This window comes from Canis lupus, chromosome 15, assembly GCF_048164855.1.
Source record: "Canis lupus baileyi chromosome 15, mCanLup2.hap1, whole genome shotgun sequence".
Taxonomy (NCBI): domain Eukaryota; kingdom Metazoa; phylum Chordata; class Mammalia; order Carnivora; family Canidae; genus Canis; species Canis lupus.
The window spans coordinates 51456179-51479990 of record NC_132852.1 but is presented as its reverse complement, the minus strand read 5'-3'; the positions used below and the strand labels follow the sequence as shown (position 1 = coordinate 51479990).

The following is a 23812-nucleotide window of genomic DNA, read 5'->3' as shown; positions in this document are numbered from 1 at the left end:
GCCTTCAGCTCAGGATGGGATCCTGGAGTCCTGGGATTGAGTCCCATGTCGGGCTCCCTGCATGGAGCCTGCTTCTCCCTCTGCCTGTGTCTCTGCCTCTCTCTCTCTCATAATAAATAAATAAAATCTTTTTAAAAATATTCCATTTCATGTATTATTCTATCAAACATTCTTCTCTACTGGGCATTTATGATAATTCCAATTTTTTATTAGACAAGGTAGAAATAAGCTTCTTGATGTAAATAGTTTTTTTCTTCTGTTAGGATTATTTCCTTAGGGTACATTCCTAAAGTAAGATTACTAAGTAAGTGTATAAACGGATTTAATTTACTCTGTTGCTTCTTTAAAGGTTTGTGCATTGAAGACTTTTCTCTTATTCCCAGGATCTATCTTGTTAACTTTGAACCTTCTCACTATGTATCTATGGTTTCCTGTCTCTTTCCTTAAAATCTCTCTGGGCTACCTTATACCTCCTCATCTCTCCTCCTCTCTTACCTTTTCTGGTGACTGTACAAGGACAGAAAAGTATCAAATTTAATATGTCAGTCATAGACAAGTTCCAGAATCTATTAACTTGAATGGGTAGGGTAGGGTTTGCTAGATTAGGGGATCTCAGGCTCTCTGCACACTAATCCTTTCAGAACTTTGAAAACTCATGATGTCCAGGTTTCACCTTACATTAGTTAAAATAGACTCTCTGGAGATGGTGCCCAGGTATTCTTAAAAACTCACCAGTTCATTTTAATGAGCAGTCACATTTGAGAGCCACTGTGGCAGGAAACCTCTTGTCTTTTTTTTTTCTCTCTTTCCCTACAAAGGACAGTCTTTCTGACCAGATTTCCTCTTCAGAATGAGGTTAGCTGGACCTAGCAGCTCTGCTATGCCTGAATCTGAGTCAAGGTTTATCAGCAAGGATCTGAGCGCTTGTAGGTGGTATGTAGTATGCAGGGGGCAAATAGCCCCTGGCCCAGGTGAAGCCTACCAGCCTGGTGAGTTAGTGGAGTGCTTGCAAATCTGAGTCCCCAAGTCTTGACTGCTCCTGCTTCCCTTACTTGACCTCCCAGGAGTTAATTTCTGGCCTAGTTTGGTATTTACTATCAGTGGTTTTGGACCATTTGACCCACGGCAACATTTTACTCTCCATTTTTTTAAATTGCTGGCGGGATTTTTGCTCTTTTGGCTTCCCTAATATTTGATGCTGTAATTATGTGTTTTGTTTTCATGTTCTCTGGTAGGTTTTATGCTGTGGGTTGCCACACTAACCCAGTGCCTGGCACCAGTGGTCTGGAATAAATGTTTATTGAATGAATTAAAGAACAACAGAATGAAAAAAATATTTTATTCTATAAATGGCAATAAAAAAGTTGGATATTAAGTTCCCAATAATAGGCTGTTTTAGACTTTGGGGACCAATTTCTTTAGGATACCTAACAAAAACAGGCCTTTCACATATTTAAGTGAAAATGGATATTCATCCATCCCTATCTGAAAATTTCTAGGGTGTTCTTGTCTTGCTTCTGTTGCTTTTCTGTAAGGTGGACTGTGAAGTGAACCCCATTTTCCCATTGACTTTCATAAAGAACATGAACATGACTTTCTACAGGGAAAAATGACCAACAGAGAAGAAAAATTTCTAGTGGAAAGACGGTCAGTCACCCTTTGACATGAAGGGTGGTGATTCTCATTAGCATTGCTTTCTTTTTTGGAAGAGTTTTGAGGCATTCTGAGATATGCAGGGCCTGCTCCTCCCGCCTTGTGTTGTTCCTGATCCTTCAATATCTATAGAACTCATGAATTTCTCTTGCCCCTCACCTTCACTCTTCTAAGAGTTGGTGTCATCTATCTCAGATTGTGAAGTCTGTGTAACCTACGCTTATTCTTGCCTGAAAATCATTTGAGCCTATGGGCTCTGAAAAGAAAGGTTTTGTACTGGAATCTTAAGAAATACATTTATTTTAAGAGATGATGGCACTTTGTATGTTTTTCAGCTTCTCTTCAGTATATGTTTCTGCTACTTCATGTTGAGCTTTGGGATTCAGAGGGCAGTCAGGCGGGCATTTCTGGAGTCTGTTATTATACAGGTGACTCATGTGAGATGGACTTCTAAGTTACTTGGTTATTTTGTAAAGCTCCTTACTGAAGTCATTTAACAAAAATGCCATAAGTGGCTTAAACAATAGGAATTTGTTTCTCACAGTTCTGGAGGCTGGGAAGTGCAAGATCAAGGCACAGGTATATTCGGTTTCTGATAAGAACCCATGTCCTGGCTTGTAGATGGCTGCTGTCTCACTCTGTCTTCAGATACCTTTCCTCCGTGTATGCATGGAGAGAAAGCCCTCTTGTGTGTCTCTTATCAAGGCACTAATCCCAATCATGAGGGCTCCACCTTCATGACCTAATTAACTCTCAAAGGCTTCATCCTCAAATACTGAGGAGTAGGGCTTCACATATGAATTTTAGGGGGGGGGGGATTCACAATTCAGTCTATAACATCCCCCATGGAAGAGTGATTGCATGCCCCCCTGATGAATGAGATAAAAACAAGAGCAATTTTCTTTTAAAATCAGTAAACTTCCTCTCTTTGTGGTTAACCCAATACAGTGCCTTCCTTAGTAGCTGAGTCCTTTTCAAGCAAATGAGCAAAATTCACAATTAATACATAAATCCACAATGTTTCTGAGGTAGTGTGCCAGAAGGAAGGTGGCATCCTATTCATTATCCTGTTTTAAAGTATTATACTCCCCCCACCCATCCCAATGAAACAGTATGTGTTCCTGAACATCAGATTATTGTACTTATGTCACCCATCACAGCACCTCTGTTTGCCATCAGATGTGACTATGTAGGAGCAGGGAAATCACTCCGTTTGAGGAATGTAGAACTATATGGGTAAAAGATGTACTGAAGTAGGAAAAGTGTGAATGAGTAGAAATTCATTATGCTTTGAGTACACAGTGACTTAAAGTAAGTTTTGAGAGGCCTCTGCTTTAGAATATAATTTACCCATTACTGATAATACATATGGCTTCAAACAGTCTTTAAAGTACTCTAATACCACTATCCTTCTTCTTAGCTAATTTACTAAGTAAAGGCACCTTTTAATAGGATTTTGGTCTCAACTGTTGTGGGCTGTGCAGTGTTGGGCCTGGATAAATATGGCCTTCCATTGAGCAATGTGAGGGATTTTTCTTCCTTTATTTAAAATATGTTTCACAGATGACGGCATCTGTGGATAAAGCTTTTATAGGCCTAATGTCTGTTTTAGTTATGGCTCAGACAAAGTTTTCCCAAATATCTATTCTGTTTCTAGAATTTTGATAGGACTAACACCAACCATATCTCCAGGGCTGCGCTTATTTTCTTGCATCCAGAATCTAAATTTGAGATCTCCCCCCTTGATGCCTGAAAAGAAAACTGAACTCAGGTGGATCTTTTCCTTCCAGGAGAATGCTGTGAACGGAGAGCACCTGTGGCTGGAGACCAATGTCTCAGGAGACTTATGCTACCTGGGAGAAGAGAACTGCCAAGTCAGATTTGCAGTGAGTGTGCTCCTCGGACCTCTGGGCTCTCACCTTCCCCTGGGAGGGCCACCAAGTTGAGTCTTCCAGCAGCACAGAGGCCACCGTGCCTGAATCTCCAAGGAGAGGTTTGAGAGAGCCTGTACCTTGTGAGACGGTTGACAGTTAATGTGGCTTTCAAGGGGTCGGTTTTAATGGCTTTAGGGCTTGGCTCATTATTTGTTATGGTCGTCTGTGATCAGGGATTATGACTGACTGAAAGCGGAGATAATGGTTAGCATTTGTAACAATGAAGTATTTTTTAAGGTAGGTACTTTTTTTTTAGACTTAATGGCATTGCACATTTAATAGACTATAGAATAGTGTAAATCATAACTTTCTTATGCATTGGGAAGCCAGAAGATTCATTTGACTCACTTTATTGTGATACTTTATTGCCGTGGTCCAAAACTGAACCCACAATATCTCTGCCATATGCCTGAATTCAGATCAAGTTGTGGAGGATAAAATTCTAGAAACTGGACAATTAACAAATACATTGAAATAGCCCATGCTTTTTAAAACTTGCTTCATATCCCTATTTAGAACCATCAGTATAAATGTCAAGATTGTCTTTATGTTCTGTGAAAAGAGCATGGTTGCCAGGCATTAAGTTGTGAGGAACTAAAATTGTATTAAGAAAGTGAACTTAAATTTTTATGTAATTCAAAATTATCGATTTGGAAAGAGAGTAATGGGAACCCTAGAAGAGTAAGGAAGAAATTTAAAAAAAAAAGGGGTTCCTTCTTATTTGGGGAAACGGGCCTCATAAATGACATATAATACATTTCTTTTTCTTTTTCATTATGTTTATTACATGAAAGAAAAATTGGGGGCAAAATGCAGGACTTTGGAATTACAAATGAATATGTTTCTACTAATGACTAATAAGGAAGAAATTGAGTTTTCACTACAGCTTTTAGAAGAATATAGCCCTCAAGGACTTTTATCAGGCTGCCTAGAATTGCAAAGCCTGTGGAACAAGACTTTAAAAACTGAGTTAGCTGTTTTGACGACTGGTTTCTAGGTTTTGTTTGGGAGATTTCATAAGAGTTTAGAGGACCAGGGTTGCTTTAAGTGAAGTTAGGAACAAAGATCAGTGACAGGCCCAGCTGTATAGGGAGGGTCTCAATTTGAATCTCACTGTTACCACTCACTGTGTGATCTTGAGAACTCCTGTCCTTTGGGCACTGGCTACCTTCTTAGAAAAAGAGAGTATAGGATGAAATTATTTTAATTGTGCTTCCAACTCAGATCTGTACTTAGTTGTTTTCATTTCTCTTAATCTTGTAAATTCAATTGATTTAAATATTAGGGTTTCAACTTTCGGCATACATATTTTTAATTAAAGTATAATTGCATAAAATTTGATTAAATTAACCAAAAACCCAGAGATGCTCTGCTGTTTGGTCTGAAATGCTGTAAATAATGAATTAACATTAGGATCTTAGTTAATTGCATAAACACTGGTCTTGGAATATCAGATAATATAAAATGGAAAAAAATGAAAGACAATTTTACTTCCAAACACTTGCTTTTGAACGATTTCTACTGATACTCTAATTTGTTATGGAGTTCTACATCATTTCCAAATTACTCACTTTGATCCTCTTCTGGTAGTCATTTAGGGTCAGTACCTCTCTTGGCATATATATGTAGATAAACCTTACACCTTGGGTAGCATCGTGACCCACCAACTGATTATAACTTGATCACTATTATCTCTATACCAGGAAAAATAAAAAAGAATAAGGGAAATCGTAAGTGTAAGTAGGAGACAACAGAGTTGTGAATATTCCTGGTGCTCTTCTGAGTCTTTCTCCAAAGTTCATCTTTAATGCTCAGCAATATTAACTCACTTTACAATGTGTCTGGAAGATGAAGAGCTCTCCTCCAAAAAAAAAAAAAAAATGATGAAAGAGGAATGAATCTGTGAGGAAGTAGAAGATCTGTGTTTCCTCATCATAGACTCCTGAAGGCTCAGTTTCTTCTGTAAAGAGAGCAATGTTTGTAGCATAACATGAGATAATGCATTGAAGGAATTTACTTGTAGCAATCGACACAATGAATTAAAAATCAAAAAAATAACAGAAAAGGCAGACAATTCACAAAAGAGCTACCAAATGCCAGTATATATGTGGAAAATATTTTTAAAGGTACTCAAAACAATTGTGAGGAGTCAACATCATGTGCCCATTAAATAAGCAAAGATTTGCAAAATGGTAATACCTGTTGGTTAGTTTAAGCCTAAATGGATCTTCTTATTGTCAGCTGGTAGAAGTGTAAATTGATATACAGTTAATTCTTGAGCAACATGGGTTTGAACCATATAGATCCACTTATATGTGAAATATTTCTGAATAATACAGTATAGTAATACAAATGTATTTTCCCTTATGGCTTTCTTAATGTTTTCTATAACTTACTGTATTATAAGCATACAGTATATAACATAGCATACAAAATATGTGTTAATTGACTGTTCATGTTATCAGTAAGGCCTCAGGCCAATAGCATGCTATAGTAGTTATGTTTGGGGGAGTCAAAAGTTATGTGTGGGTTTTTGACTGCACAGGAGGTCAGTACCCTTAACCCCTACATCATCCGAGGGTGAACTGCACTGCTGAAATTGTCAGTATGTCGTGAAAGCATTACAAATCTAGTGCTCTCTCTCATTTGGGCATATTTGGTGGGGGAAGGGGACTTTGGCAAGCAGGAAAAGACCTAGAGGAGTGTGAAGAGGTAGTAGGAGAAAGAAGAGTGAAATAACCTGGATTGCAAAAGAATATGAATGAGGGGAAGTAGAGAGAACTGATCTCTTCCAGTGTTTGAAGACATGCCTCAAAGAAAATGGAAGGGTCTTGCTCTCCATAGTTAGGACAGTAGAACTAAATTATAGGTGTAGAATCCACTGACTCTAACAGTGAATCTTACATGTTTCATAAACATCACCTGGAAAACCTGTTAACAATGACTGTTTCTCTCCTTGCTCCAAATGCTCCAAATGCTGATTCAATATGCCAGAGTTGGACTTGGGAATCTGTGATTTTAGCAAGCACCTCAAATAACTATGGTGCAGATGGTCCACAGACTTAACTTTGAGAAATACTCTATTATAAGGAAGAACTTTAACAACCAGAACTGTCCAGCAAAGGACCAAGGTATCTGGAGAGATGGGCTCAAATGATGTGTTTACCAACAAGATGGATGACCATCTTTCAAGGATGCTGTGGTGGGGGTAGGGGGTGTGGGGGTGTGCACATATGCTTGGCTAAGAGGTTAGGCAAGTTAATCTTCAAGAGAGGCTCCAGTTTAAATGTTCTATTTGCAGCTTTCTTAGCTGAACAACAGTTTTGTAAGAAAAAAGCATGTGCGAATGGATTATGCATTATATTCTCCTTTCTTTTAATGAAGCATCTTTGAAGATAGCCAACCTGTTGAGATAAAGACCAAATTACCATTACCAGGTACTACCTGGAGGCTTCTAAACAGTGTACAGGCACAGCATTTGGAGGAGGAGTGAGTCCATTCCCAGAGATGTGCCTTTCACTCCTTACCTTATTTTAGCAAAGCAAATGTCATGGGTAGAAGTTAAGAGAAGGGAGAAATCAGTGTGGGTTGAGGTAGACAGAGGCGGCTTCATGGCAGTGGGGCTTGAGCACGGTTTGAAAGATGGGTAAGATTTATGTAAGTGGAGTGGGGCAGGGGAACATTTAGGAACGAAGGGAACATTAGCAAACTCAGAGACAGGAACAAGCTTTGAGCAAGGGAGGAGTCATCATCAGACATGCATGAGCATACCAAAGGGCATGTGTTAGGTAAGAATGGAAATAAGGAAAGATGGGGGCTGTGTGTGTTCATGTCTTCTGAACTGAAACTTGGAGTGCATGTTATAAATGTCTGTGTGCTTATGAAGCATGGCTATATAATAAATCTTCTAACGTAAGATAGCTTTGAGGGTGAAAGAAGCTGCTGGTTATAAGGTGCTGTAACATTAACTATAAACCAGAACTGCATCAGGGACACTGAGGTAGTCACTCTACCTTACAGGGACATTGCAACAGTCTATTTGAAACCAAGTCCAAGACTTCCTGCTACCATATGGACTGATATTTGGGGCTGATATTGGAGGGTATTGAAAGCAAGGCAGTGACATCATAGGACACTAAAACATTTGTAGGAGAGTTTGCTCCAAAGCCTTGGGGCTGAACCAAATGACCTTTAAAATCCTTCATCTTCTGCATTTCTCTAGTGGCAACATTTAATAGTATAGAATGTCTGTGAGCAGAAATTTAATGGAATTAAAGTTGTTCCTAAATCAGCAACAGTCCCCAAATTAGTAACTGTTTCTTTTTCTGGTCTAGAGAGGAGAAAGGGATGCAGCAGTAATGAAATGGGAGCAGAAGGATCACTGTTTCCCAACACAATGATGGGGGGAGAAAAATTGAAATAAAATTCCAATTAGGACCACTCTCATTTGGTGCTATTTATTGAGGAGGACATTTCTTCATTCATTTATTATTCTGTAAAAGTTTATGGGCTGAGTACAGTACCCAAAACTGCAGACAGTGTTGAGAGTGACAGTTAATTGGAAATGACATTATCACGGTCCGGTAGGTGCACTCTGGAGAAACTATTCCCAGGCTTTGTTTATCGTATGTACAAAGATGTTGAGCCAGAGATTTGCTTCTAAAGAAATTCATGCCTCCATTAATAATCAATAGAGCACATTCTAGTGCACACCTATTTTTACACTGAAATGACATTTGCCTACATTGCTATGTTGAGGTACCTAATAACCGTAGTCCTGGTCCTCAACCTGCCTCTATACGAGAGACAGAGATAGGCAATGCGGGAAGTAGGAAGGAAATGGGTTCTGTGAGCCTGACCTGGATTTGAAAACCTGTTCTGGGGATCCCTGGGTGGCTCAGCGGTTTGGCATCTGCCTTTGGCCCAGGGCGCGATCCTGGAGTCCCGGGATTGAGTCCCGTGTCGGGCTTCCGGCATGGAGCCTGCTTCTCCTTCTGCCTGTGTCTCTGTCTCTGTCTCTGTCTCTGTCTCTCTCTCTCTGTGTCTATCATAAATAAATAAATCTTAAAAAAAAAAAAAAGAAAAGAAAACCTGTTCCATCTGTGTAGAGTGAACTCTGGACAAATTTCACCTACTTTGCCTCCACTTCCTGATTTAAACTATGGTCACTAAGATCAGCCTCGGTGGTTCTTAGTGCTGGATGAGCACTGTGAACTTATAAAAACTTCTTAATTTTGTTTCTTAAAGTGGTTGGTACCAGCCTGGATCTACCACTCTGTTGGGTGGCACTGGGTGTGAATCTGTTAAAAACAAAATAACTCTACAGATGACTCCTTGCTGTCACATGTAGGTGGAGAAGTCTACCATTTACTTCATAAAGAGTGTCAGGACCCAATGAAGAGACTGGTCTCAGCGCCTGGTGTATAGTGGCTGTTGTGGCTTGAATTGTGTATCACAAAAAAGATGCTGAATTCCTAATCGCCAGGACCTCAGATTATGACCTTATTTGTATATAGGATTATTGTAGACATGATTAGTTAAGATGCCTCTTCCAGTGTGACAAATGAACTTCTAAGGAGAGAAGGGCACAGAGATACACCAGAAGGAGGCAGAGACTGGAGTGATGGAGCTGTAACTCAGGAACACCACAGACCACAGGCTGTCATCAGAAACTGGGAGAGAGGCATGGGACAGATGGCCCCTCAGAGTCCTCAGAAGGGTATCAACCCTGTGGATACCTTGATTTCAGACATCTAGCCCAGAACTGTGAGTTCATGTATTTCTGTTCTTTTAAGCTACCCACTTTGTGATACTTCATTAGGGTAGCCCCGGGAAACAAATACCATAGTTGTCCTGTATGGTGACTTATCTGGCCACATGGGTTCCTCCGCGAGACTCATAGATGGGCATACACCCAGAGGTATATTTCAAACAGCCTTGATTGAAGATTTCATTGAGACATTTGTGGCTCTCTGCATAAGTGAGCAGACAGGCAGGGAGGCACCCGCAGCTGAGAACCGCGGGGAAGAGAGTAGTTAGACGTTAGGTGAGTGAGAATGTGTAGGTTGGGTGAGAGAAAAAAGGAACTGTCAGACTTCAGAGTGCTGTTTCCAGATATCTTTTCTATTTTTAAGTGGGCTTATGTCACCTTGTTTTTGTGGGTAGGCTAATGGGTACTATTTTCCTTTTGTAATTGTTTTGTTTATACGTTTTGCTTTAATCTTTTCCCTGTGGGTAAAGTTTAGCAAAAATGGCCACCCCTCTCCCCCACGACCTTCATTCTAAAGTGTCTTCCAATGTTGCTGGGAAGCTTAACAAATACAGTTTTATTGAGTAAATGAACAAATTGCATTAGGGAGGCCATGTGATGTGGGGTGGGATGTGGAGAGTGAGGAACCATGCATATTTAGAGACAAACAGATCTGGATTAATATCCTAGCTCTGCCCAGCTTCTCTGAGCCCCAGGTCCTTCTGTAAAATAGTAGTGATTGTATCTGCCTCTCAAAAATTGGTAGAGAGATTAAATTACTTGACAAACATTAATGTCCTTTCTTGTTTTCTCCTGTCCCTACTTCTATTTCAATGGCATCAAGTTGGACTTTGCTCTCAAGAAGACTTTACGTTTGGGGTTCTTCTGCTAACCCCAACACTGAGACTTAAACTTTTACCTGTCATTTTACTGCTATGTGTGTAATATCCATAATCTTCCTAGGTCATGGATAGGGAAACGAGTGTGCAAACTAAAGTAACCCATTCTGGAAAACATCTCCTAGGCTGTGTCTCCTTATTGGTAGACCAGAAGTCTCATTGCAATATCACAGCCTCTGCTCACAAGGAGGCTGGGCATTTCACTGGATCCTTGGAAGAAACTTGTTAGAGTACAAGTGCGGTAGCTTCCTGCCCTATTTGAGCAACACTTTCAGCTTTTTGTTGCTTAAAAAAAATTTTTTTAAAAAAAGATGCAGAACCTGGTCACACACTGTTTATTTCATCTCTAGAATATGGACACACTAGACAGCAGTGAGTGCAGATGCTCTTCATGTGCATCTCTGTTCTGTGGGTGAAGAGGCAAAGCAGTGTCCAGCACACATTGGTGAGGCCTTTCTGCCCATCTGTGCATTCAGGTCTGGCAGGTGTATACCACAGAGCACCAACATTGGACTCAAGCCTCAGAATGCATCAGGACTGCTTGCCTGCTGATCCCTCACATGCCAGTTGTCCAGCGTGGCAGATTGATGGGCGGGCCATACCCCCAGATGGCAGCTTGGCTGAGTCGGGTGTGGGCTGTCGCAGGGAACTGTGAGTGTGGCAATAAAGCCCAGGAGGCTAAGCCAACTTTCTGTTGTTTGGGTGCCAGCCTTGAAGATGCCATCTCCAGGGAGCTGCCAATTCTGCTCTCTGCCAGAGGTCTCTCCCATCATTAGGATATTGAGGAGCTAATGAATCCAGATGACTCAGGGAGAGCCGAGCCATCAACAAAAATTGTTTTGAAAAACATTTGCATAGAAAGATTCTCTGCTCCTGACCCTGTGGTCAGTGGACGTGAGTGGAGAAAGGGAGTGAGGTGGTTCTGTGGGTGCAAGTGATGGTACTCCATATGTGTCTGGCCAGATGGTTGGGCATTTGCATGAGATCATCCAAGTGCACATTTCAAACTGCATCTGGCATGTGGCAGGCCCTCAGTAAATATTAGCCATTGTTACTATTATAGCTATCATTGTTGTTATTAGTGTAATTATTTGGTGTAGAGTGCTGTCCATGCACTTGAGGGGAATATCGTACTGTTCCTGCCCACTTCATGAAACAGAGACAGAGATGTGCTATGGAGCCCAGGAAACTTTAGGATTCTTCCCTCCTAAGTGACCATGGATCAACAGTATCATTGGCTTTTTGCACAGTCTGTTTTTTTTTTTTTTTTTTAAACCAAATCATGTTCTGGAGAGCACTAAACTCCTATAAAAAATACGGTGCATTGTTTATTAAAGCAGACTTATGACCAAATAAGTTTAGCAAACACCGAACACCTTTGATATACAAATGTATGTTATGAAGCTCTAAGAAGATATAAAGTATGCAGGATTTTCTAAGTTTTTCCTTGGGAGAAGGGATGATGAATCCATTATTTTTCCCACAGAACAGCTACTGGCATCATGTGGGATCCCAGTATTCACTGGAAACCTTAGAAATGCTCACATCATGGCATTTACCTAGGACTTGTCAATGTTGGTCAATAACAGGAACCCTTTGGGCTGGTCATCGAGGCAGTTGCCTCCCATTTAAAGGTGAAGGAATGTCAGAGAAAATAACCATACAGAGTTTCATACCTGTTCTTTATCTTCTGTTATTTTGCCTTTGTACTAAACTTTCATTAAGACAAGTGTGCACTCACGCACGCGTGTGTGTGTGTGTGAGAGAGAGAGAGAGCGCACGTGAGCATGTATTTTATTGTTAAGAGTTTGGGCTTCTGAGAATAATTGTCATCTCTTCTGCAATGATAAGTTTAGATTGAGGCGGTGTTTGTGGGTATGTGTTTGTGTGGAGCAGTTGTTGTTATTTCATACTGGCATGGTCCTGTTACTTAATAAAAATAATTTGCATCTAATTAAACATAGGGTTTGTATCTCAGCTAGGCAATGCCCAGGTATATAGAAATGTTTTTGCTTTTTCCACTGTTCTCAGTGCAGAGACCCAGAAAATAGAATTCAACCAATAGTCTTGTTGCTCAGAGGCCCCAGTCTTGGCTGAAGCATTATTTGTATCAGATGTTCCCCAGAATTACTACCAGCCTCTAAGTAGACATGATTTCTAATTGTTAGGAGCTTGTTGTTATTTTTGGTCCCTATCTCATAGACCAGGCAGATAGAGATTTTAGAAAGTAGTGTCATAAAAACACACGGAAATGGAAAAGCCTGCTTTGATGACTTCATTTGAGGAGGCATGTGGGCTGTGGAATCAAAGGGTGACCTGGCTTTGAATCTAGGCTCTGGGATTTCCTGGTTGTGTGATGTTGGTTATCATGTAGCCTCAGTTTCCCATCTTCAAAATGTGCACAATACCTGCTTCTTACCATTGTTGTGAAACTTAAATGGGATCATGCATATACAGCAATCAACAGCATGGCAAGTCACGAACACATGGTAAAAATCTTCCACTACAGTCATTACTCCTTCAGTGGAAGTGGCTGCAATGGGTTGTCAGAAACTGATCCCGAGCCAAAGCCCGAGTACAAACTTTGGAGGGCCTTATGATCAGCACGTTACTCTCACTGAATAAAAGAGAAGATGGAGCTCATGAAGTGAGATCCCAGCTGACAGTCTGTCACTCAACTCTGTGGCCCTTCTCCATTCTCTTGATCTTATATAGCATGGATCACTTTCTATTTTTTTTTTTAATCACTTACCTACTTGCCTGTATCTCCATCCTAGAACATACAAGTTCCATTTAGCTCAGAGACTGTTTCCTGTGTTCTACTGTCCTGGATCCTTAGTTCTGAGAGCAGTGACTAAAGTCAGGAGTTATCCTGCCATTTTCTGGAATGAATGAGTTCAGTGATGGTATTACTGAGACACACATGCACACATGGATGCCTGTCACCAGATCGAACCCTGCCATTTAAGTATCATCATACTTAGCATCCAGGATGTTTGAATTCTTGCCTTACTTCTCAGGCTCTTTAGCAGGGGGTTCAACATTCATTGTTTAGCAGGCTCTTGTGGGTAAAACCCCTGTATAGCCTGTGCCATGCCAATTGCAGCCCATTTTATTTGGTTCTCATGGAGGATAGAGGCTGGGTGTTTACCATTCTTGACATAGGTGGTCATGTTATGGTTGTCTTATAGTCCATCCCCATGGGGCTCTCATGAGAATGGATCATCTGAAGCAATGTCAAATGTATTTATCTTCATTAGTCTTGTTCCCTAATCTTTCTCTAGTAAAATGACAAGGAAATAGTAAGTTGTAATAGAAATGTAGCTTTGAGCCAGAAAGACTTGGGTTTCACTAGCTAATCTATCTTGGGAGAGTTGTTCAATCTCATAGGGTCTTACCTCCTTTGTTGTAAAATGGGTGAAGTACTGCCTTGCATGGCTGGAGTGGGCTGTGATGACAGTGCACATAATGCATATATTCTACTACCAGCCATACTGGTAAATACCGTCAGTGGTAGTGACGTTCTCACTGAAGGATGGTATAGGTAGGTGTGTGTATGTGAGTAAAAGCCATGGTGCCAACTGGGGATATAGCATTGGGTGAACTGTGGCTGAAATAGTGGTCCCCCTGGGCTAGATTGGCTGGAAGACTTTCTCTTAATTATGTCACCAAGAGCTTGGGATATAAGAAATGGCAATGAAAGAATAGCTTATTTACCATAGCTCAATATGGCTTCTTAAGCAGGTACAGTATTCCATATTAAAGCATGTGTATCTAAATTATTTTTTAGAAATCTCAAGCTGTGAATTAAAAAGAAACCCAAACAAACAAAATTCCTCTATTTCCATGATGTAAACTGATAATGAGAACATGTTAGGAATCATGCTGCAGGTTAGGGAATGTATGTGGTGCCATCACACCCACAAGGAATGAAAGGCAGACTTTGGTGTTCTCTAGTTTATACTGAACCTCAGATCTCTACACACTTGACAAACTACCTCAGAACTAGAGAGAGCCATTAACACAACATAGGCACACCATTTCCTGTTAATTTTTATTATGACTTCTGTAGTATGTCCAGCCATTCTTGTATCTATTTCCTTGAAATTCATAATTGTACATCTTTGGGTGTGTAGAGTTATTGTGCAAATATCTACTTATTAGTGTCTGTCTTCTTATAATCCTATTTACATACATTTTTTGCACATATAGTAACACTTCATTTAATCTGTAAGATGTACAACAACTCTGACCTGAGATCACTTGAAAAGAGTATAAAAATTCAACAGGCAGCAGCCACAAAGTCATCTTGAAAGAAACAAAAATAGAAAGATAGCACACAATAAAGTCAAAGCCATTGACTGGCTGTGGTCATATAAGCTAGGACCTGCTGGCACCTAAGCTGAGAAACATAGAGGAAATGAATGGGGAAAAAGAAATAAGAGAAAAGACAGGCAGAAGAGAAAAAGGTAAAACAAGAGATGAGAGCAACAAAGTACAGAGGCTGTCAATAACAATAGTTATGGAAATATCAAGTATCCTTGGGTAAAATGACAACCAAGAGTGGGAAATAGAATTATGGATTTTTGAAGATTTCTTCTAGCTCATTAGGCTGAAATCCCTTTTTCTTTTGTCCTGAAATCCTTTTTTTAATGCATCAGGACCATGAAGGCGGCAGAACGAATGTGTAAGCAGCAGAGCAACCTTGTACCCGTCCATGAGTGCACATGCTGAGCATCCCATAGCCCAGCAGTCTCTCAGAGCAGCCCTGTGTACATACCTTTCCATCAGACCTACACAGATTTATCAGACCACGCACCTTACTTTCCATAAGTGACAACTGCAACATATATTTGCTTCCTATCTCTTTAACTGCACCCAAATTCTGCATAGATGTATAAAGTAGTGTGTGTACTAGTTAAACTCAACTGAGTTCCACGATGTGGACTCCTCCTAAGATTTTCTACATGTAGCTTTCTACTGCAACCCATCAGTACCTATCAATTTTTTTTTCGCTAGAGAAAAATGCCTTGAATTCACTAACGTTAGCCACTTTTAACCACTCTTAAAGAATATGATACAAATTTTATTGTAAGTGCGAGCTATTAAGATATAGGCAAATATCTCCCCCTTGGCCCCCACACTTAAAGTGAATACTGTGCCACTCTGACCGTAGCTTTTACCAATCTTAATATAATGTTAAAAATAAGACAAGATGCCACTCTTTATAACCAACCAATAATTTCATCTTTGAATCAACTCAATTTCTTTTTTTTTTCTCTTGGGTAAATATTTTTATTTATTTTTTAATTTTTTAATTGGAGTTCAATTTGCCAACATATAGCATAACACCCAGTGCTCATCCCGCCAAGTGCCCCCCTCAGTGCCCATCATCCAGTGACCCCAACCCCCCGCCCACCTCCCCTTCCATTACCCCTTGTTCATTTCCCAGAGTTAGGTGTCTCTCATATTTTGTAACCCTCACTGATGTTTTCACTCATTTTCTCTCCTTTCCCTTTATTCCCTTTCACTAATTTTTATATTCCCCATATAGACCATATAATGTTTGTCCTTCTCCGATTGACTTACTTCACTCAGCATAATACCCTCCAGGTCCCTCCACATCGAAGCAAATGGTGGGTATTTGTCGTTTCTAATGGCATAGTCCATTGTATACATAGACCACAGATTCTTTATCCATTCATCTTTTAATGGACACCGAGGCTCCTTCCACAGTTTGGCTATTGTGGACATTGCTAATCAACACAATTTCTACCAATTTAGTTTTTACCTAAGGGTTTCTCCGGTGAGCCCAGATTGCCTGCTTTACAGGAGGAGGAAAGGTTTTCATAAGATGTTTTAGTTCTCATATTCAGCTTACCCAGTCTGTTCCCTTCCACAGTTTTCTGCTCTAAGATTTGGGTTTTCTTTCCCTTCACATGAAAAATAAACATCATCAGTTGAGGAAATATAAGACTTTTATTTGTGTCGAAACAGTCAGGAGAAGGCACTTCTTTATGTGTCTCCAGAGAAGCTGTGGAAGCAACACCTCTGTGCCTGAGCTCAGGTGGCTCTTGTGACCTTCTAGATTTATAGGCCTATCTGAGGTTACTCAGGAGAGCGGGTCTCTAGAAATGTAAACACTTCACACACACATTGCTTCAGATAACACATTCTTTACAACACGATACAATGTGCTGCTTGAAAAGCATATCAAGTGAGGCTTATTGCAGGACTTTAGAGGCAATCCGCACCATAACACGCTGTGCACTGTAGTATGTGTAGTCAGCCGGCATACACCAGCAGCAGGCTGGTCAAGGTGTAGGAGGGAAGCCGTCCTTGGCCGTCTGGAAGACCGTCAACTGGAAGACCTACGGGCCCAAGTAGGAGACATCTGTGTTAAGCTTTAGTGGAGGCCCGCAGGTGACTGGAGAGGGGTCTACTTTATCACTTACACACTTGTGCATCTCTGCCTCCACTCCTGTTTTGTTTTTGTCACTTCAGCTCAGTACCTAATTGCCTAATACGTGAGTTATCACTGTGGAGTCGGAACCATGATTTGCAAGACCCCTTGTGATCTGGCCTTGCCATTGTTATCCGGCCTCATCTCTACCTCATTTACTTCGACAACTCAGGCCCTTCTGTCACTCTTTAAACATCCCAAAGCCCTCAGGCCTCTGGGCTTTGCACTTGCTGTTGGTCCCTTTGCCTTGAATGCTTTCCCCCCAGACATCTGCAAGCGAACTCCTACACTTCCTTCCGGTGCTCCTCAGAATGTATCTTCTCATTGAGACCTTTCCTGGCCAACTACAGCTTCCTTCTACTCTTGTTTTTTTTTCTCTTATTTCTGGTTCTCTCTTTAATTTTCCTCTTTAGCACTTATATCTACCAACATATGATATTTATGTATCATATTTATTTTCTCTCTCTTCTTGGATAAAGTTATCTCCATGAGATAAAAAAAAATGTTTTGTTAATGCTTTGCTCACTGCTGTATCCCCAGAGCTCGGCACCTACTATACGCTTGGTATTTACTGATTGACTGAATTAATAAATTACTTTGTCCCATCTCCTTTTTTCTTCCTCTTGCTTTCAGATTGTGCGACATCTTGCCACCAGATTAAATGGTTATTTTTGGCCACATTGGTCTCAACAACTCTGTCAGCGTTCCATTGCATATTAGATTAAAATTTGTACTGCTCAGCCTAGATTTAAGGATTTGAGTAGTCTTGGATTTGCCGTTCTGGCCTGATCTGCATCACCTAACCGGGACTTCTATTTGGGAAGCCTGGCCTACTTGCTGGCCCCAATTTTGTCCAGCGTGTTTCCTCCCCACCCCCATGACCATCATCCAAGTACAGATTCCAATTTAGCCTGTACATACAGGTAGTATAACAAGAGCAGCAATAGCACCGACTTTTTGTTCTTAACTCTACCCACTTATGTAAGACCTCAGTCCTCTGCCCAATAGCTATCCCATCCAGTGTCCCCAAGGCTCTGCAGAAGGTATCTCATTTGTGACACAAAGGTGGTGCTGCTGTAATCACTGCGAAGCCTCTACCCTATCTTCCCTCTGTGTGGAGAGGTCTTCTCTTCCTTTAAAGTACCGCATTTTCTCTTTGGGGGTTGCCTACTGCGAGAATGCCTCTGTCCTGCTGAAGGTTTTGTCTCATGATCTCAAAGCCACCAGTTCTCCAGATTGGGGCTGATTTGGGGGCTTGAAAGAGAGAAAGCCCTTCTCTACAAATCTTTCTTCTTTCCTCTTTCCTTTCCTTCCAGAATGTCTACTAGGCTCTTGGTATGTATCCAGTAGTGTACTTGGTGATGGATTTTAGGAGTCTGAGGAATCTCCTACTTTTTGTAACCTACAATTTTTTAAAATTTTATTTTTAATTTATTTAGAGAACATGAGTGTGGGGAGGGGCAGAGGAAGAGAGAGAGAGAAGCAGACTCCCCACTGAGTGTGCAGCCTCACAACCTTGAATTCATGACCTGAGCCAAAACCAAGAGTCAGATGCTCAACCAACTGAGCCATCCGGGCACCCCTATACCTCTACAATTTTTAACCCTGGGGCCTCTTGGGAATAGTTCTGCTTTGCCATTTTTTTAAAAAAGATTTTTATTTATTTATTCATGAAAGACACAGAGAGAGAGGCAGAGACACAGGCAGGGGGAGAAGCAGGCTCCCTACAGGGAGCCCGACATGGGATTCGATCCTGGGACTCCAGGATCATGCCCTGGGCCAAAGGCAGGCACTAAACCACTGAGCCACCCAGGGATGCCCTGCTTTGCCATTTGTCTTGCAGCCCCTTATGACACAGCTCCTGTGGCTTCTTAATATGGCCATTTCTCCTACTCCTCAACTTGGGGACACCTTATTCCATCTGAACCTCCAGCCGGGAACACACGTAGAAGTCTCCATACTCCCAAGTTTCAACCTGGCACCCAAGAACTTGCACCAGTGGACACCTGTGAGCCCAGCAACTCTGTACCCCGTGAAACATGCCAAAGCCAGCCTCCATTCCTATACGAGATATCAGTGACTGCTACATAAAGGCTCTTTACTGAAGTGTCCTCAAATTTTGAAATATATACATTTTATAAGGCCCAATTCAAGCATTTGTTTTTCTGTTAGGTCCTTCTTACTGACTCAGCCTCTGAGATTTTATCATCCTCTGAATAATGGCTCTCATTGTCTGAGCTGGTCATTTAGCATCTAGCCATGTGTGGCCTTCTCTGTTAATGACCTCCTCCCACCCTCCCGGCTGAGTCCTCCTTGCCTCAAGTGGCTTGCCAGCTTTTCTTAGGAAGGACAGAAGCTCCTTCCTCTTTAATTCCTGCACTGCACTTAGCATTGCCTTATCTTCTTAGTGGTGGTTAAACGTATTTCTTGATTAAATGTTTATAGATATGCTTTGGAAAAGTCAGTGGTTAACACTGTTTTTGCCACATGGAAAATTAATTTATGCAGGACACTTCAGACCATCATGGTTCCAGAGGACTGGCACATGCAGGTTTAGGTGTATTGATATGTATTTGAGCATTGCATGAGCAAATTTTGTGCACTCTCTTTTACATAAGTCCTCCACCCAACCTCCTGTTCCTGTTCCTTTCTCTGTCAGATATTTTGAGGTACATCTGGCATTTAGAATGTAGGGTGTCGATGGTGGGGGACTCCCTCAGAGGGGTTTGAGCCCTTGTCTATCCAGAGGACACAGGGGACAAACACATAGGACTTTGGCAAATGAGGGTCTTGACCTTCCAACATGGGCCAACAATCCTTAGGCTGAAGGCTGACCCCTTTAACACAGAGTGAGATCTTGTAGCAGACCCTGGGAGACAGCTTTGAGATTACCCTTGAGCCACAGACTGCTCCACATGTGTGGTGTTTTTGCTCCTCAGTCTGGGATTTTGAAATCCTATTGTCATAGACTTACTGATGTAATGAAGAACCACAATAGGGGTGCACTGAGACCTCAGATAGCTGCCCTCCTGGTTTGTCCGAAGTGTCCTGCATTCTGTTTGAGGAAAAGAGGAGCCAACATGAGTGGCATTGGAGGCTGTGCTTGGCCCTCAAATCACATTAATGGAACTTTCAGATAATGTCATTCTTCATTTTTCCTAATACCAATTTACAGATTGCATCCCAGGATCCCCAGAGAAGCAGAACTTGCCAAGTATGCTTGTCTTTTCTTCTAATTAGGTTTTTAAATAAATCAAAGAACTCTTGTTTTCATTTACCTTGGATTACACAGCAACAGTGTTCTGGTTCACGTTGCCCATAGAGGCAATCCCCACTGAAAGGACACCGAATTCCTGACACTCCAAAGGCTTAGGAGCTTTCCTCCCTCCTCTTTACTGAGCATTCCATTCTCTCCTTGGAGAGGAAGAAAAGATGGCCTTACCTGTGCTCTGTTGCCTCTCCTGGTGGCCCCTCCCACCAAAGCACCCCATAGACTGAGTTCTGTGTCTGAAAGGGAGCAAGAAGGGAGGATATAATTCTTCTTGCCTTGCTTTCTTTTTACTCTTTACCTAATTCTCAACCCTCACTTAGCTTCTGTTCCTCAGCCTGATGCTTTGGATCTGGGGTAAGCCAAGGGGCTAAGGAATCACTGGGAAGAAGATTGCTAGGTAGAGCTTGATGCCCATTCCCTTGGCCCCATCCCCTCACCTCTTTCCAACTCTGTGCTCCATTAAGTCTTTTTCCCCAGAGTGCCTCCTCTGTCTCCTTCCCTGATCCCAGTATGATTGGGTTCCTGCCCAGAGGAACCCCTCCCTGGCCATTCATCTTTTTATCAGCGTAGCCTCATTGTAGAGACAGAGCTGATGGAAGTAGTGACTCCTTGCATTAAGTCTGTGAGCCCAACCCTGGGAACTCTGGGGAGAGATGCTGCAAGTCCAAACTCTATTTGGCCAGCAGCAGGCTTTGGTCTCTAAGTTCTTCTGAAACAGGGAGACTGAGAAGGGGTTGTCATGCCAGCTCTGAGGACTCGAGTATTTCCTCCTAATATTTTCTTTGAATACTGACAAAATCAGAAAATCCTTAGTAAGAGCATTGAAATCACTTGATATTCAAAGCAGTAAGTCTGATTAGCCTTTAAATTCATAGAAAAGAGTGAGTTTTTAAATTTTTAAAATTTTAATTTGTAAACATATGTAGAATTAATGACTTTTTTTTTTTTTTTTTTATAATAGTCACACACACACACACACACAGAGGCAGAGACACAGGCAGAGGGAGAAGCAGGCTCCATGCACCGGGAGCCAGACATGGGATTCAATCCCGGGTCTCCAGGATCGTGCCCTGGGCCAAAGGCAGGCGCCAAACCACTGCGCCACCCAGGGATCCCTTAATGACCTTTTTTGATTCATCACTTTTTAAGAGTGAAGCATTGGTTTAAATAAGAGTTCAGTGATTGTTTTTTTTTTTTAGTGGTTTTTTAAAGAAAATGTAAATAAAGTCTATATTCTGACACTTTTAACTTTGTATTTAGCTTAAATTTTGCAGTTAAAAATTGTAAAATAACCTAGCACAAAAATTCTGTATGTTTTGAGCAATTTCTGCTCAAAAGCTTATCATCTAGCTATTTTGAATAACTTTGACCAGTCAAAATATAGTCATAAGCCAAGAAGTCAGGAGTTAAAATTTCTGATTCACTGGAACAGTTTTTGTCACTTGAGAAACTAAATTCCATGTGTTTTATTACTATTGAAAAAGCCCTTCATTCAGAATTTGCTTGATTTTGCATATGATCATAAGCCTCAATTACCCACTTTTTATATTTATTTATTTATTTATTTATTTATTTATTTATAATAAATTTTTTATTGGTGTTCAATTTGCCAACATACAGAATAACACCCAGTGCTCATCCCGTCAAGTGCCCCCCTCAGTGCCCGTCACCGAGTCACCCCCACCCCCCGCCCTCCTCCCCTTCCACCACCCCTAGTTCATTTCCCAGAGTTAGGAGTCTTTATGTTCTGTCTCCCTTTCTGATATTTCCTACCCATTTCTTCCCCCTTCCCTTCTATTCCCTTTCACTATTATTTATATTCCCCAAATGAATGAGAACATATAATGTTTGTCCTTCTCCGACTGACTCATTTCACTCAGCATAATACCCTCCAGTTCGATCCACGTTGAATTTTACCCACTTTTTAGATTATTAACTGTTAGAAGCTGTCACTGAAGAAATTGAAGGCAACAAAAGACAGGCACAACAACATTGAAAGTATATCTAGTCTGTCAGAAAGAAAACAAAAATAACTGTTCTTCATAGTAAAATGCATCATGTTAGAGTGTTTATGAAGAAAAATTTAGATTATGGTCTATATATTCTGGTTCTAGAGGCATGAAAGTCTATATTTTTGGAGGGTTTTTTAAGATTCAATATTGTTTAAATAATGTTGGTTTCATAACTTACAGCATTTTATTTCCTACATTATCATCTGGAGAACATTGCACTTGAATTACACTCTATGAATGATGTTGACATATTTACATGCTGTTCCAGAAAGCTGAGAGATAACTTGTCTGAACCTTGTGATTCTCAAACTCTTACTATTAGCCCAGATACCTTATTCCAAAACTTTTCTTTCTTTCTTTGTTTCTTTCTTTCCTTTTTTTTTTTTTTTTTTTTTTAGATTTTATTTGACAGAGAGAGAGAGAGACAACACAAGCAGTGGGAGGGCAGGCAGAGGGAGAGGGAGAAGCAGTCTTCCCACTGAGCACGGAGCCTGATGCGGGGATTGATCCCAGGACTCTGAGATTGTGACCTGAGCTGAAGGCAGATGCTTAACTAACTGAGCCACCCAGGTACCCCTCAAAAGAGATTCTGATTTAGAATCCTGGTACGGAAAACAAGGAAAGGAAGAGATATTCTGGTTTTACCCAGTGTTCTTGGGTCCCTGTGCCTGCTTGGTGCTCTTCCTACAATCCTCAGTGACCTCTTAGGAGCCTCCCAGAGTCCCTGGAGCTCTGCAGGTGCAAAGCCAGACTGAAGCAAGAATTACTGATAAGGAGGGAGGCTTGTCCAGTGTGCTTAAAAATCATAACCCATCAGTGGTGCCTACTGTGAGGAGAGTTGCTTTGTTTGTCTGCAGTGTAATCTACCAGGGGTTTTGTGGATGATGAGTAGGCTGGAATCAATTCCAGTTTCCATAGCCTCACTACAACTCTGATTGGCTATATGACTCAGTTGCCCCATGCATTCTCTGCAGGTGGTGCTGCATCAGTGATCTGTACCAGAAGATCTGAAGGAGAGGGGAGAAAAACATGAATTTGCTCATGGGCATTCTGCAAACTAGAATCCTATTGTTGCTTCGAGTGCTGCTGCTGCTTCTACCACTACCACTGTTTGTGCTCCCCTTCCCCCCCTCGTCCTCCTCCCTCTCCTGTCTTTTCAGTAATAGAGCTGAGATTTTCCAGTCATGTAGCTAGATGCTTGGGTTTCCCTTATCCTTTGTTCTTTGCAAAATCAATTGATTGTCAAACTTAATGTTCCAGACCATGTTCTTTCCTCAGGCAGAGGAGAGCCATCTACAAGCAGGTAACTAAACCTCAGTCAGTGGGTGTCTAGACTGCAAGTTGAGATGCTGCAGGGTTCTGGGTGCCTTGTAGAAGGCACAGAGCACCATGCAAACCCCATGTTGAACGCATGGAACCATCTGGGACAGAGCAGGCTAGAGTTGCTTGCATTTCTGATCCTGCCCCTTCCGAGGGGGTGGCTTGCAGTCCTTCTAATTTTCTTCAGTAGCAGCAATACCTCAATTTTTGGCTCAAAAATTATATCTCAGCAGGGGAAACCACACATCAAAAGAGAGCAGTTTGCCAGTAATCTATACTAGCACCTTTCCTGAGAATAAGGACTCAGGCCTTTCACACTTGGATGCTTTGATTCACTGTTTCACAGATTAGCTTTGTTATATTAAGCTGCTTTCAGTGCTCAAACTCCAGTTATTCATGCAGACCTACCTTTTAGCGTGTGCTTTGTAGGGAGGCCTGAACATTCCCAGCTTGGATTTTACAGGACATTGGAGTATCGAGATACCACCTGTTCCTCTCTCACCCCACTGCT

The 23812-nt window shown here is 41.3% G+C and overlaps 1 protein-coding gene across 1 annotated transcript in view; it reads left to right on the top strand.

The window, feature by feature from the left end:
* The window catches only part of DGKI (diacylglycerol kinase iota), a 341172-nt gene that overhangs the window by 69619 nt on the left and 247741 nt on the right, over positions 1 to 23812 (top strand). The window contains exon 3 of the mRNA XM_072777355.1: positions 3444 to 3539. Within this exon, the coding sequence (XP_072633456.1) occupies positions 3444 to 3539 (96 nt within the window). The remainder of the gene's footprint in view (positions 1 to 3443; positions 3540 to 23812) is intronic.